This window comes from Myripristis murdjan, chromosome 20, assembly GCF_902150065.1.
Source record: "Myripristis murdjan chromosome 20, fMyrMur1.1, whole genome shotgun sequence".
NCBI classification, from domain to species: domain Eukaryota; kingdom Metazoa; phylum Chordata; class Actinopteri; order Holocentriformes; family Holocentridae; genus Myripristis; species Myripristis murdjan.
Genome location: NC_043999.1, coordinates 21,325,170 through 21,340,319, shown reverse-complemented (window position 1 = coordinate 21,340,319; position 15,150 = coordinate 21,325,170). Strand labels below are relative to the sequence as shown.

General features: G+C 42.7%; 1 protein-coding gene across 2 annotated transcripts; it reads left to right on the top strand.

The window, feature by feature from the left end:
* The first annotated feature begins 290 nt into the window (after positions 1 to 290).
* On the top strand, positions 291 to 11,793 carry rab18a (RAB18A, member RAS oncogene family). 2 transcript variants are annotated; one of them, XM_030079526.1, is made up of 8 exons: positions 291 to 501; positions 2,980 to 3,035; positions 6,810 to 6,871; positions 7,191 to 7,263; positions 8,236 to 8,354; positions 8,919 to 8,985; positions 9,810 to 10,015; positions 10,052 to 11,793. In XM_030079526.1, the coding sequence occupies exons 1-7, from the start codon at positions 434 to 436 to the stop codon at positions 9,977 to 9,979; spliced, it is 615 nt and encodes a 204-aa protein (XP_029935386.1). In that variant the 5' UTR covers positions 291 to 433; the 3' UTR covers positions 9,980 to 10,015; positions 10,052 to 11,793. The 2 variants fall into 2 exon arrangements, with proteins under 2 accessions (XP_029935386.1, XP_029935385.1); XM_030079525.1 differs by having other exon boundaries at positions 292 to 501; positions 9,810 to 11,793.
* The last annotated feature ends 3,357 nt before the right edge of the window (positions 11,794 to 15,150 follow it).

The window sequence follows — 15,150 nt, the reverse complement described above, 5'->3', positions numbered from 1 at the left end:
TCTTTCCCCCCACTTGAGATACTGCATATAGACCAATTGTATATCAGACAGATCTGAGTTATTTTTAATTTCGAAAAAAACAAACAAAAAAAAAAAAAACATTTTTACTACTATAGAAACTTGCCCCATATATTAAGACGGTATATCATGTCTGTGTTATGGGTAAAATGTGCAGTCTCTGTTTTGTTGCATAATGATCAAAGATCGTTTATGTATACATTTATGTAATCCACCTTATTCTCGGGGGCGCTACTCTTACCGGAAGTGCCTAAGAGTCTTACCGGATGTGGCTGCAGTGTGTTTTCTTAGCAAGAAGCTGTCAAACTATCTCTGCTGCAAGCTGTAAACAGGGGCACAAGTTAGTAAAAAACGTCGGTTTTAACACACTGTGTTGGTTTGTGTGGAGAATAAAGCAGCCAGCCAGGAGAGGACAATGGAAGACGACATATTAACGACGCTGAAAATCTTGATAATCGGAGAAAGCGGCGTTGGAAAGTCCAGGTAAGACAAAGTTACCTCGAAGAAGTTGATGTCGTGGCTGGTCGCTAGCTAGCTAGCTAACATCAGCTAGCCAGCCAGCTTTAGCTTAGCAGTTGCCTAAGTGACGCTGTGTTTACTGACAATATAACATTTAAACACAAAGGAGAAGACTTTGTCTGCGGCTGTCATCTTCCTGGGCACTGTCCAGCTCACGCTGTTTGGCTAGCTCGGGGTTTATATTGTGCTGGAAATGTAGCTAACCTCGGCTATCTGACTGTGCTAGCATATGTGACATCATCTTTGTTCACGTCAGACACGAGCTTGTTGAAGATGTTGCAATCGAGTGACTTCACTAATCACTGGTATCCCGGTTTCTCGGTTATATCCTAAAACTACTGAGACCAAGTGTAGCAAACCTAGATGACATTGCTCTGACCAAGTAGCGACAGTCCCTGATTTGTTGTAAATGGACAATTGACGCCAACACAAAGAGCACTCCCTGTCTTTATGTGGAGAGCCAAGTCACTGCAGAGCTAGCCTCTCCATGTCCCTGTGATCCACACTCCTTCTTCAGTATATTCATATGTGGCTAGCCTAACTTCAGCAGTCCAGCTTAATGTGAGAAAGTTAGAGCCTCCCCTGCTCGCTGGCATGCTGCTGGCTGAATGCTGGCCAGATCCAAAGCTATAGCGTGTCACTCTTCCAGCTTTGCCAACTTTTGGTAATCATAGGTCCCTCTTAGTACCACCAATCAGTCTAATATGATGCAAAGTAGACTGCAATGCTATTTTCAACATCAGTTTGGCAGCCTGTAGATTGTGCCACTGCCAGCACAGAGCCTGTTTTGCTGGTCTCTTTTTAAATCCATGACTGTGATCCAGACTGCGTGGAAGAATGCTGATAGCCAGCCTGAGCCTTGAACCATCACATTGCAAACTATGGTATCAAGTGCAGCATGCTGTCCAGAATCATCGCACGGTACAAAGATAATGAGCTGTTTGGTGCTTCATTGTAACAGCGTTTTGACAAGTGAGCTGTCTGGCCAAATGAAATCATCTTTCAAGGCGTGCTTCACTAGATGGGCCTCGCTATCTCAGAATAACAAAGCATAACGTGAACCACAAAAGGGCAGGTCTTTTTTTTTATTATTTATTCTGAGTCTGGGATCTTCAGCATGATCAACAAGGGATGGAATGTAAAAAAAGATTTGAGACGAACCTCCAATTTGGATCAACCAAGCGTTAGCCTAGACAGATTTAAATAACAGTCTCAAATGTTGCACTAATCTGTGGTCTTTATGTCGGTGAATGTCAGCAGTAAATGTTTCCACTGTGTCACTAGCACTTGTGATTTTGCTTTTAGTGTTAAGTCTGTTGCACATCCATCCCATTTTTGGCTTACAAGTATCTTACAGTCACAATATGAACCTTTTTGATTAGAAAAAATCATGTTTAATCTTGACTTTGGGCCTCTGTTGTAGTTGTTGGGCAGAAATTACTTTTTTCCCTTGCAGATTTTCTCTTGCAGTTGTGACAGTTTGCTTGCTTGTAGTGCCTGCCTGTATTGATTGAGTACCAAGAAGGCAGTGAATATACACAAATGCCATTACCATAACATAGACCTAGATTTGCTTATACTTCCAAAAAAAAAAAAGAAGAGTTTTCTATAAGCTGCTTGCTGGTGTATCTAACAAGCCAAGTGCAGTGTTTCCAGAAAGCAATTTGGTATTCATTTTAAATAGGCTTTTGCTTAATACAATAAACAAATTCAAAGTATGATTGGGCTCAAGCAGTATTATGCGAATCATCTTGGGACGACTGTTCTATCATCAAGTTGTTGCACTGACTACACTAATTTCTGAATAGAGCACAGATATTTCATTTCTTTGCCTGCAATCTGCTGCGGCCTTCAAATAATAGTTGAGATGTCTACCTGGCAAAGAATACAGGGGTTTCATTTTACCTACATAAATTACCTATACAGAATGCACTTCAAACTTGGCTGTCTCACAGCATAGCTCATTGACTATGTAGACTTCAAACAATGAGCACTCATCGCTCCAGCATCATTCTTGATCGGCTATGAGGAAAATAAGAGCATTATGCTTGGTTCAAGGGAAATGAGTGGGCTTATCCACATCATCAGTGCTGTGATTAAGGCCTTTGCACTTGATTAGTCACAGTTAACAAATGAACCCTGTCCTCCTGACCAAAATGAACCCATGATGTCATCTAGAGCTTGTGTCTGTAATGCTTGTGAAGAAGAAAGTGATCAATAGAAAGAGATAGAGATACAGAATTATACAGGCCTGGTGCCGCAGGCAAGGCAGGCTTGGAAGGAGAGACCGTCTGATCTTGGCAAATGGAAATCTGACACCTGACCAAGAACTTGTTTACCCTTAGTAGGATAGAATTACTGTAAAAAGCTATTCTGCTGTGTAGTCACTGTTTTGTTAACAAAGCCATAAGCCAATTTCTCCTCCTGTCTTTTTCTCAACAGCCTCCTCTTAAGATTCACAGATGACACATTTGATCCAGAGCAAGCGGCAACAATAGGTGAGTAACAGAGCTGAGCTCTGTCAGTAAAGTATAATATAATAAATGGAAAGTACAATGTGCAATAATTCACTTTCCTGAAGTATAAGAAGGCTGGTATGTCAGGTTGCAGAATGTTCATGAGTGACACAAAACAACAACAACCATATTCTTCAGTTTCTGCAGTCAGAAATGCAGGAACAGGTTGAGCCTGTGTTTTGTTGGTTTGGCTTGCTCTTGTCCTACATAAACCATGGAGTGACTACAGCAAATTGATTACTGCTGAAGACGTTAAAAATGGCAAGTATGGACAAGCTGGTGGCTCACCTGGTAGAGCACCCACCAAGTACTGATAAGACTATTCCTTATCATAGCAGCCCAGGGTTCAGTTCTGGCCTGGGTCCTTTGCTGCATGAAGCAAAAAAACACACCTCAGGCAGTATAACTTGAGAATAATTTTTTACCAAACACCTGTGTGTTTTGGTAGTTTTGGCATGTATTTATTCCACCAAACAGCTCTAATTTCAGTTTTTTTCTGTTGATTCGGTTTAGGTGCTGTGAAAATTGCTTTTCCATGACCTTTATAAATTGCTTCCACATTTTGGCAAATCCCAGTGTGTGTGGGGGAGGGTATCCTGTGACAGAAGCGTTTCTGAAAAGGGCGTGGCTTAGGGCATAATGTCTGATGCTGCTGAAACTGGCGCAGTTGAGTGTTTTGGCAATGCAAAACACTGTCCAGAAGAATGCCAGCCGTTGCCAAAACGCTGACATCACACAGAGACAGCCTGGCAGGTGGTGTGAACTTCAGCTGAGATAGGTCTCCCATAAAACAAATGGTCAAATTAAAGCTATGACCAACACAAGGTACACATATGCTAATAAGTCCAGTCAGCCTACTGTAGCTAATTTTACACAAGTGCACAATGCTACGGTGCACTTGACAGTTGTAGGCTGACATTGACATGACTATACATATATATATCACTATCTATATCTATACCAATTTATGTTTATAGATGGATGTAGATATAGGTATATATAGATGTGTATAGATTTATAGATATAGATACATATCAAGGAATGAGGTGCAGCATTTAGTAGCTAGTTTTAGGGGAATTAGTTGGGGAAGTGGGTGCATCTCTTTGGGGCGTTGGAAATTTGTGCATTCATAGATTCTTGTATATGCAATGAGGATTAGGAAGTAGAGGTATTTTCAAGCCAATTTCAGTAGTTTATTAAACTTTTTTTTGTGAAACAAACATATAAAACATATTTAATAACCACAGATTTTTTCTAAGGATTTAGAATACATCTGGAGGGGGGTTTTAAAGTCTGTCTCTTGGGTGTCCTGGTAGCTCACCATGTGTTAAGGTCCTCATTGCAGTGTCCTGGGTTCGAATTTGACCGCAGGCTATTTGCTGCATATCATCCCCCCTCTCTCCCCTGCCTTTCCTGTCTCTCTCTACTGTGACTGTCAAATGAAGCAGAAATGACAAAAAATAATCTTTAAAGTCTGTCTCTTTTCATAATAGAATGTAAGATATGAGGAGATTCATGTGACCTGTTGGCACATCTGCTAACTGAAGGCCTGAGCACTTGGAAAGCTGCTCGTCAGTGTCACCACTTCACACAGCCACCCAGCTATTTGATTTATTCTAAGCTTAACAGGGAGTGTGAAGAAAAGCTTACAGCCCGGCTGACCAAGCTCCTTTGGTGAAATAGTGACCTTCGCAATACATCATTTTGGCAAGCAGAGTTCTTTCCAGATCCTGGTAGATCTGGAAATGATATCATGACTTTTTTAAATGGTATTAAACATTTGATGTGTCAAGGACATCGCAGCTATTTTTTCAGCTGGCCTTGGGGCTGTTACTAACCTAGTGGGCTGATGTTCATTAAAGCGCTGAACAAATCAACATTCATAGTCCTATTGATGGCTTGGGAGGCAGACGTTTTTTTCTATATCCTACTTAATCTAATTTTGTGAAGACCTTTTAGATAACAAAGCTTTCTTTGTTGAAACATCCAAAGGCACAGATTCCCAGAGAACTTGAAGCAATAAAATCACATATTTTATACGGGTAGGCATGCACTGCTACTGTTTTACTTGGCCAGCTAGGGATCTTTGCCAAACAGATGTCTTCATCAAACTCTAGCCTCCCTCATTGACTCAGGTCCCCTCAGATTCAGAGCTGGAAAATGACTTGGAATCTGGTATCATTGTCTCACAAGCAGATTATTTTCCCCCTCACCTCCTAAAGCAATTAGGTTACTGAGGTTGTATTTCTCAGTGTGGTGCCTGCAGCTTTAGCTTTCTCAATATGTTATCACATTAACCCTTAGGACAGAGGCCTCAAGGCACTCATTAGGCTAGAGTTAATCACTGTAAGACTGTCCCCTTTTGGTTTCTTTGAGCCTACTTCCATGATAATAGATGAGCAGCCCTGCTTTGTTACCATTTTCAGTTTCATTTAACAGGCACTTGACCTTCTGTTGTTTTTTTGTGTAGAACCCATTATAATAATAATAATAATAATATAATAATAAAACTTTATTTGTATAGCACCTTTCATACAAGAATTGCAGCTCAAAGTGCTTCACAATAAAAAGAAGAACCCATTGTTGAACATCTTTGATCAGTCTTTGATTAGTCTTTATAAAAGGTAAATAAGGGGAGACTTGTGTTTGTACACAGTGTGTGCTGTGGTGTTCTCTGTGTCCCTTTATCACTCAGTGAAGGGCTGTTTTTAGGGCAGCCATAAATGGGCTCGCCCGCAGAGATCAGCCAGCCTTGACTTGTAGTGGTAGTGGCATCTTGTTGTGTTATGATATTGCAAACAGATGCTCCATGTTCTCTGGGAAAGGTCTGTGTGTGAATGTGTAGTAAATACACCAGACCTGTTGGGAGAGAGCAAGAGGTCCAGGGAAATACTGTTTAGTGTAAACTCCTCCTGCATCTGGTGACAGTATCTTAGCAGTCCTGCTGGACCTGTGGAAGAACCAGTCGTTAAACACTAGTGATGGACTGTGTGATGACTCTACATGTGTGTGTGTGTGGTACACATATATGTCATCTATATCCTCTGCCTGTCCTCCCTGTCTTCATGTCCCTTTTTCCTCCTCTGTTTTGGCTCTGAGCTGACCCCCCCCACCCTCCATTCCCAGATGTAAAAACAAGCCCGTCGCAAGTGTACATTTGCCTGGTAAATCTGTCATTGCATGCTAAAACTAGGGGTGATATGTCATCCAGACGCTGTGTGCTCTGCACACTGAGACACTGCGTAAGGCAATCAAGGAGATTTACTTGTTGAGGGCGAGGAGGACAACATTGTTATTTTTATGTAAATGTCTGTCCCTTTGGAGCCAGGCAGGGATTTTTGAGGGTGAATCATGGCTCTTTGTGAGCCATTTCACAGGTGGTGATTTTTTTTTTTTTTTTTTTTTTTTTTTTTTTTTTTCTCACAAAGACCTATCGTATTGGTTTCGGTTTAGCATATTAAACCACACATTCCCAATGGGGTGGATATAAATATGTAGTCACACCATAATTTAAATACAGGACACAGGTTGGGCTTAGGTCTGGTCTGAGTAGCTGGGGTTAGGGGAAGTTCAGGGACATTGTGTGGTATGTATGTTTTGACAATTCATCATCGATGATTATAGTCTGTCATCATGATAGAATATTCTTGGCAGTAATTGGTCAAACCTGTAAGAGTGATCACATTAGGGCCTGACAAGCATGAGGTAACCATGGCATGAGTGACTGACTGGCCTGTGTGTCTTTTGCATTATTAGGTGTTGACTTCAAAGTGAAAACCATCGCTGTGGACGGTAACAAGGCAAAGCTGGCAATATGGGTAAGTGAGAAACTCAGTGACTACTGACAGACGTAGTAACACTGAGTGGAGAAAAAGGTTTGTAGGACTGACTGTCAGAGAAGAGAGCTCACCTATCAAACTGCCCCGTTCCTCCTAATTGGCCTTTTACATTGTTGTTCACTCAAGTCCCCAGAAGATGGCGCAGAAGTAACACCATTGTAGCCTACACATGCTATCAGGGACAAATGGGAGTCAGTCTTGTTTTTTTATGTCTGTCTGCCCTGGTTTTCCTTCTGTTTGAGCCACTAGTTTTTCCTCTGAGTGTGTCCAGCAGGGCTGAGCTGCTTGTGTTTTGCAGGACACTGCAGGCCAAGAGCGTTTCCGAACCCTGACGCCCAGTTACTACCGCGGAGCCCAGGGAGTCATCCTGGGTAAGCCACGCTGACGATGGCATCATCACTCAACATGCTTGTGTGTGCATGTGGGTGCGTGCATATGTGCCTGTGTGTGTGTGTGTGTGTGTGTGTGTGTACCCCCCTCAATACAGAGTCAGACCCAGTCAGGCCCCTGGCTGTAAAAAGATTGATGGGTTTTCATCCTGTGACCCATACACACACACACACACACACACACACACACACACACACACGCGCGCGCGCGCGCGCACATGCATTCTCCTTTCTTTCTCTCTCTGGAAGTCCGTTTATACCCTTAACGCAAGACCCTTAAATGGACACGCATACTGTATACACACACACACACACACACACACACACAGGAAGCAGGGTAAAACCCTTAATGCTGAAGCAGACATCCTTTGCAGCTCTCTGATGGTTGGAAACAAAAGGTGCCTCACACTAACACTAGGATTGTGAGAGCTCCAGATATATTAATATTACAAAACTTGAATCTCTAACAGTTAGATGAAGCATTTGTTTGTATTTGACACTGACCTATTTCTTGACATTTTACTTTTTCTTGTTGAATTGATTTGAAATTAGAAATAATTCAGGGTTGTGTTAAAATAAATAGGTTTTTACTTTTCAATAAATTCAAGGTCTTTCCGACTTTTAAATTCTTGTTAAGACTTTATTTGAAGTTTATCCTGTGACTGTAGTATTTCTTTTGTTGCCTGAATGAAACATCAGCAGCACACAATGATATTGTGTTTGCCGATACAGTTCTTGCTCCATATACAAGATTGTGCTGTTGCTGTTGGATCATGTAGTCAGAGCTTGGTTTGAAAAAAAAATGTGCCTTTTTTCCAGTGACAGTGTGAACCTCAGTCCCTCTAGTCCTGTGTTGTTAGAGGTAAAAGTGTGTGTGTCTGTACTCATGTATGCCAGTGTGCATGCACATTCATGCATGTTTTAAGCATCTCCTGTCCGTTTTGTTTGCTGTAGTTTATGATGTCACTCGACGGGAAACTTTCACCAAGCTTGACAACTGGCTCAATGAACTGGAGACGTATTGTACAAGGAACGACCTCGTGAAAATGCTGGTGGGGAACAAAATCGATAAGGTGAGTGGGTTCCAGGGTTTTTATACAGTGTTATTCTTACTGCCGCTCTATGAAGATAGATGGACCAAAGTGGTTAGCAAGGCTCTTTCATTACAGAGGAGCAACACATTCTGTTTTCTGCATCCAGCTTGTCATACACGACATCCTGATTTATATTTTTGCCTTGGCTTTTTGGTTTGAGCTGTTATGAATGATTTCCTCTTTGCGTATTATTTTATGAAATTTATAGCCCACAGAGTAAAAAAAGAGTTTAAAAAAAAAAAAAAAAGTGTGCCTAAAATGACAAATTAGTTGAAAAAGGCAGCTTATTTCCAGTTGACTAATGACTCAACTAAGTGACAGTGGCAGTCCAAGTGTTGTATTTTTGGTCTCTCTTTTTTAACTATGTAACAGAAATCAGTCCGTGGGGATTAAAATGCGCACTAAATATTGCTTTATAAATATATTGTATGCTCCTCTTTCTCTGTGAAAAATCACTTTCTCTTTCTGCCCTGTGACAGCCACAGGAGCTGACAGGTCTGCCGGGCAGACCTCACATAAGCCATTACCTCTCTTTTGTTTTAGGAAAACCGCGAGCTAGACAGGAACGAAGGGCTGAAGTTTGCAAGAAAACATTCCATGCTTTTTATAGGTAAGTCTGGAGGATTCCCCGTTCTCAAAGACCTGCTGGGCATGAGTTACAGCAGACCATTATGCAGGGGAAACTGCTTTTGAAATAACTATCATACTTGCTTAGGAATGCTTGCATAGTTCTATTTATAAAACAGTCCTCATCTATCATCTTTCATGGGTTCTCTGCTTTCTCCCTTTGCTTTTATTTTTCAGATCTTTCAGGGAAAAAATGAGTTTCCTAAATGACTTGCATTACTTTAAAACCCTAGTAATTATCTGCGAGTATTCAAAAATATTTAAGTTGAAAAAGTTTTTTCAGAAATTGAAGGAAGTCACCCTGATATTCCCAAACTTGCCGAGCAAGATCCTAAAATGATCAGTTTTCAGTTGGGCTTCTAAGTTTTTATCTTCATCCTGTGGTGATTACTATCATATTGTTTCTGGATATCATCATCTTTCCAAACCAGTGTTGCCAATATCTCCTAATTAGCTCCTAAGGTTCACTGCTAGTGTCTGGGGTTGACAGTTATTGTTAAGACATTACCCAGCGTTCACTGCTCCAGCCGGGGAGCCCAGCAGATGATGACATCACGGTGCAGACATTAATGGTTGTTTTGTCTGTAGCTCATCTCATCTCTTTTCTTCCCTTCCCATCCTCCTCCTCTCACCCGCCTTTCCTCTCTGCACCCTGCACTCTTTCATTTTTTTTTTCTTTCCTAACCTTATTCATCTCTTTTAACCTTTGCCTCCTCCTCCTCCTCTCTCCTCATTATCTTTCCTCTTCCACTCAACACCCTCTTGTCTTTCTTTCTTCATTTCTCCCACTGCACATGGTCTTCCCAGAGGCCAGCGCTAAGACGAGGGACGGAGTTCAGTGTGCATTTGAAGAGCTGGTAGAGAAGATCATCCAGACTCCCGGGCTGTGGCAGAGCGAGACCCACGGCCGAGGAGTCCAGCTCACTGACGAAGATGCTGGTGGAGGAAGCTGTGGTGGCTACTGCTCTCTGGTTTAGACAACACATGCGCAGAAACAACACGGACACACACAAGCCCACACACACACACACACACACACACACACACACACAGGTGTACACATGTGAATATTACATAAAATGTCACACTCACACGCAAACATATACATACACACTCGAGAGAAGAAGTCCCCCCGGTCCCAGTGTGTGCTGTCCTGAGCTGAGCTCCCTCCTCAGACATGAAGGCCGTGGTAGCCGGTGTCCCCAGAGGTTTGAGGCTTGTCCCTCCTCACTCACCACCTGTGTTCTCACAGACATTTCTTTTTGCACACTTTCCAATACCAAGGCTGTGCTAAACTGCTCATACAGCTCAGCCCTTCTCTCGCTCCTCTCTTGAGTAGTAGTTTTGTGTAGTTGCAGGACCTATGTCAAAATGGTACTTATTTCTCTGTTCATGCTTTATGGTTTAATTGTAATAGGACAAGAAAACAAGCCCAGTGCTGTAACCCTCAGTCTGGCGGGCTTTAATTTCTGAAGTATGATAAGGGAATGAAAAAACTGTTTTGACCCAAGTTGTCTTACTCGTCTCCAGCATGCTTATCGTCCTCCTTGCACCTTGCCCAAGCAAACACGACAGTGTCAAAAGCAGGGCTGACTTTTCCCCAAGTGTTTGTCCTTTCTCCGCTCAGTCCTGTGCTTGATCTTGCCTTGTCCCCCGGCACAGCACCCGTCAACATGATGCTGCTTATGAAGAAGCTTATCTAGCCAAGCTGTCTTGTATTCTTCTCAGTTAGGGTCCGGGATCATGTGTCTCTGTTGTCCTCACAACTGCCTCCTTTGTTCACAGTATAATAGAATTACCAAGTGTTTGGAATGACGTTTTACTAGTTTTAATGTGTCAGACTCCAAACCTTTAAGTATGTTTTTGAAGAGTGCATAAATCAAAGAGATTGGCACCGTCAGACGTTCCTTTGGGTGCCCAAAGAAAAGAGAGAAGCTCTTAAAATTGCACGCCTTGTTTTGTAAGTAGTTGCTTTAATGGGGTGTGACCTGCTGGCACTGCCTCACTCAGACAGATAATATCAGTAATATCACTAGCACTGCACCAGCCTTTCATATATAGATCCCCTCAAGCTGGACGGAGACAAAGGAAAAGTGTTCAATATTAAACAGGGCAGTGAGTCATAAGGGTGTTTCCACTGAAATTGGAAAATCAAAGAAAAAGCCTTATGCTCCACATTACTAATGTATTTCGCAGTACTCCTATCTCTGCATTTGTATCCGAGAGGCAGTTGTAAATGTACTGTGCCCCTGACCTCTGATTATGTTTGCAGTATTTGAGTGCTGGTGTATGTGTTTTGGGAAATTCTGGGAAATTAGTTTTGAGAGCGTGATCTGTGACAGGGATGGTGACACAGATGCCTTTATGTCTTAGTAGAAACAGGATGTGTACTTTTTATCTTTTTACTTGCATGGGAAAAAACTTTATTTTGTGTCATTCTTTCATGTTTGTTTGTCCATTATATGACCTACAAAGACTATTAATTCTGAACATTTTAAAAAATAGGATTATATTAAGTTGTACATTGTAACCCCTCATACAGGTTTACCATTGGAATTTAATGGCACATTTGTCTCAAAAATAAATAAATTACTTAATCATTAAAATTGCATAAGTCTTTTGACTGTTCAGAATTTGTATGTGAAAGTGTATGGATAACTTGAAAACTGATGTGTAATTTAGGTATTTGATGAAATAATTTCTTTATGAAGTGTAAAGCTGAATGTATACATATTTCACTACAAACCGCCCTATGTATTAAACTAAATAAAATACTTTTTTTTAAACAATTCCTTTAATGTTAACACTTATTCCATGCTGTGTTGAGGATCCCTTGACAACTGCAACTGGAAGAGCCAAATCGTATAATGAGCGGGAATAAATCTTCATAAGTAATTGCTTTAATGTCTAGTCCAAGTCTCCACCAAAGATGACCAATAACTCAGCTGTCATCGTTGCCGTGTTGGAAATGTCACTGTTAGGTGAGGGGTTTTTCACTCAGCGCCCTTCTCATTCCTCTGTCCTCAGAAGAAAGACTTGTGTTTAAACAGTGTCCGAGGAACCCTCAGACCCCAGACTTGTGATCTATCTAAATCATCTTTTTGGCAGACTGCTCAGGAAACACCACCACAGCCATAACTCTTTTTACCAGCACTTTAACTGGGATGTGCATAATTCCTGGGTGATTATGAAAGGGCCCGAGCTGGCAGGGAGAGTGAGGACTCTTGCCCTTGTAGCGTATCCCTCATCTCCTGCCACTGCCGAGGCAGTCGTCTGGAAATATGTCTCAGTCAAACAACAACGGAGGCATACAGCATAGTAATGCCTTCATGTGGTCCAACATTGTGCTGAGCTGCTGTGCTGCTGCTTCCACGAGCCTGATCTACTTAAGTCGACAGATTCAACAGTTTTTGACAATATTCTGCAAAGGTTGTTGATTCATATTCTTTTTAATGCAACATAAGGAGAGACAAGACAGCAGCCTCGCTATGACGGGCCATACTCGCCTTTGAAGACTTATCCAAGCCTCTTATTTCTTACACTGAAAGTTTTCCACCCAACATGTCATTTAATCAAGTAGTCTTAAAATCTTACGTTTCCTCAAACAAGTGAAAAATCTGCCAGTGGCGTGAGTGAATGCTATTTGTCTGTAATGCTGAAAATCTTGTTTCAACATATTTTTTTTGCAGCGTGATTTTCTCGATACGAGTGGAGCGGTCTGCCTTCCTTCAGGATGTTGGCTCTTGTTTTCAGAAATTCCTGGAACAAATAGAATTATCTCACACCACTGGCAGAATTTTTCTCTCATTTTCAGAAAATATGATTCCGAATATGAGACTAAATGACTCATTTAGATGCACATTTTATCAAGTCTATGCAATCGGGTGACTTCAGAAGGTCCGAGCAGACTGACACAGCCTAAAGCAGGTTCCTGGGCCTTAGAGTCCCTGTGTGCTGCACTGTGAATACTAGGAAGTGGCAAGGGAGTAAGGGTGTTAGGGAGATGGGCGGGATGACAAAGCAGTTTTTAGCACTTCTAGGCGTAGTATGCCAAAGTCCCAGAACCCCCGCCCTACCCTGTTGCCTCAGGAGCCAGAGAGAAGCTCTTGAGGGACAGCATGATGGACTGCTTTCTGTCCTGCTGTCTGTGTCTGAGCATCCAGCCAGCCACTAAGCTAACAGAGCAGATCTGGCTCTCATTAACACAGTCTTGTCTCCCTGCTCCTCCTCTGCCGCAGCGGCAGGCCGTATGGATTTTGGGTTAGCGCTCAGACGAGCCCCTCAGGAGAGCAGTCATGCTGTCTTGTGTAAAAATGTTACGAGACGTCGGGCATCGTTTCATAAGGTGTTGGGTTCCCAGACGTCACTCACTTTGTCAGGCTCATTGCCGGTTGCTATCAGTTAATTGTTTTGCCATGCTGACTGGCTGTGAGTAAGAGGCTGCGAGGAAGATTGGAAAGATCATCCTCGGCTCTGGCCACCTGAATTGCGTATTGTAGTGAGGAGCTAATATGTTGTCCATAAGGATAGCTCTATGATCTGCGATAATGAGAATGTGATAGGGCCAGGGTGACACTGAGAAGTGCAGCAGGCCCTCTCTCAGTTCACTTTTACAGAGCTCGTAGACAAGAGTTCAGGGCCTTCGGGTCTTGGGGTTCAACCTTTGCGAGCAAGATCAAGCCCTCTTCTCTCCAGACGAACCCACGTCCGTTGTTCTGGGTAGAAGACTCGGAGGCACCTGTAGGTCTGCAGACTGTTTCACTGTTTACTTTCTGAGGTGAGGTAGAGGAAAATGCCCCTTCATGCCTGCTCTCTCCTTCCTCTGAAGTCAGCCAAAGCCAAGCTCTGGCCTCTCTTAGGTTACCCTCTCAGCACCAGAAGACTGTGAGGTAATGGCCAGCGTGCCCAGAACTGATGGCTCTGTCACTGCAGGTGGAAACACTTTGATTATGTGGAACCTTGTGTTTACAGCGTTGCACCCGTTTACGTTTAAACTCCTGACATTTCATCAGGCAACAGAAACGTCCCATTCCAAGGGCAGGTCTGTTTCGAGTTGCATGACCTGCTCGAGGCCTCGCTGTCCTTTGGGTTACTGAGGAGTCTTCCCCTCTCAGCTTGCTCTGGAGATCCTGCAACATGGTTCTACTTGTGTGGGCCACCTGGTATACGTGTTTTTATTATGTTTCAGGTAGGGAGACTAGCTCAGTGGTCACAGTGTTCGATGTGCAGAGTATAAACATCTTTGGGAAGACGTCCTATCATGAATTAATATGGATTCCATCCACATTGTCAGTGGCGGCAGGTCTATATGTCTGCCTATCAATCATACCAGACCCCCCCCCAACTTAATAAGAGCTGGGTTGGGTAAGCAGGAAACCTCTATCCTTGTTTGGTGTGAACCTCTGGCCTTAGATCCATGTAAGTCAATTCAACTTGTAATATGGCTGTAATTGAGTTTCCTCGGATTTGAAACTCTGTCAATCTAATTTAAACCTAAATGATTGTATTGTAACCCACTCTTGTTATTTTGAAAAACACTGAGCCCCATGTAAAAGCCCAAAAGCAAGCAGGGGATGGGGACTCCACGCCCTCAAAGAGAAATCTCGTCTCGCCATGGGGGATGCTTTCATCCTGGCCTCGGGTTACTGTGGCAATAAGCACACGGGCTGAGGACAGGACGGGAGCCGGGGCACCGCCGCCATGTGGAAACAAAATGGAAGGATGAGTAGCTCCATTCATCATCTCATCACCCACAGCTCCCCTTGTTCGTGGCGCTCCCGTCCGTGTGGTATATTTCTGGCCACACGCCGCTTCTCCGTCTCACGTTACGCGGCCGTGTTGTCATTGAGCGTGTCACAGGACGCCCTCCGGATCTCGCTCATGCTACCGCTACAACATGGAAGCAAATATCCATGCACTCAGGCCATTGGCTTCTATAATAAACTAATCACTTTGTATCAACATGGGCTGGGTGTAAGCTTTCCACATGCCTCGAACACATTTTCGTGGAAAAGTCGCATGTTTTACTGCAGCTGTGTAAAAAAGAAAAATCGATATTATTAAACCCCTTTTGGGTGAAATGATTGGCATGTATAGAAACAAATTCATTATTTTGTATAAATAATCTGGCCCCTGTGTTATAATTGCA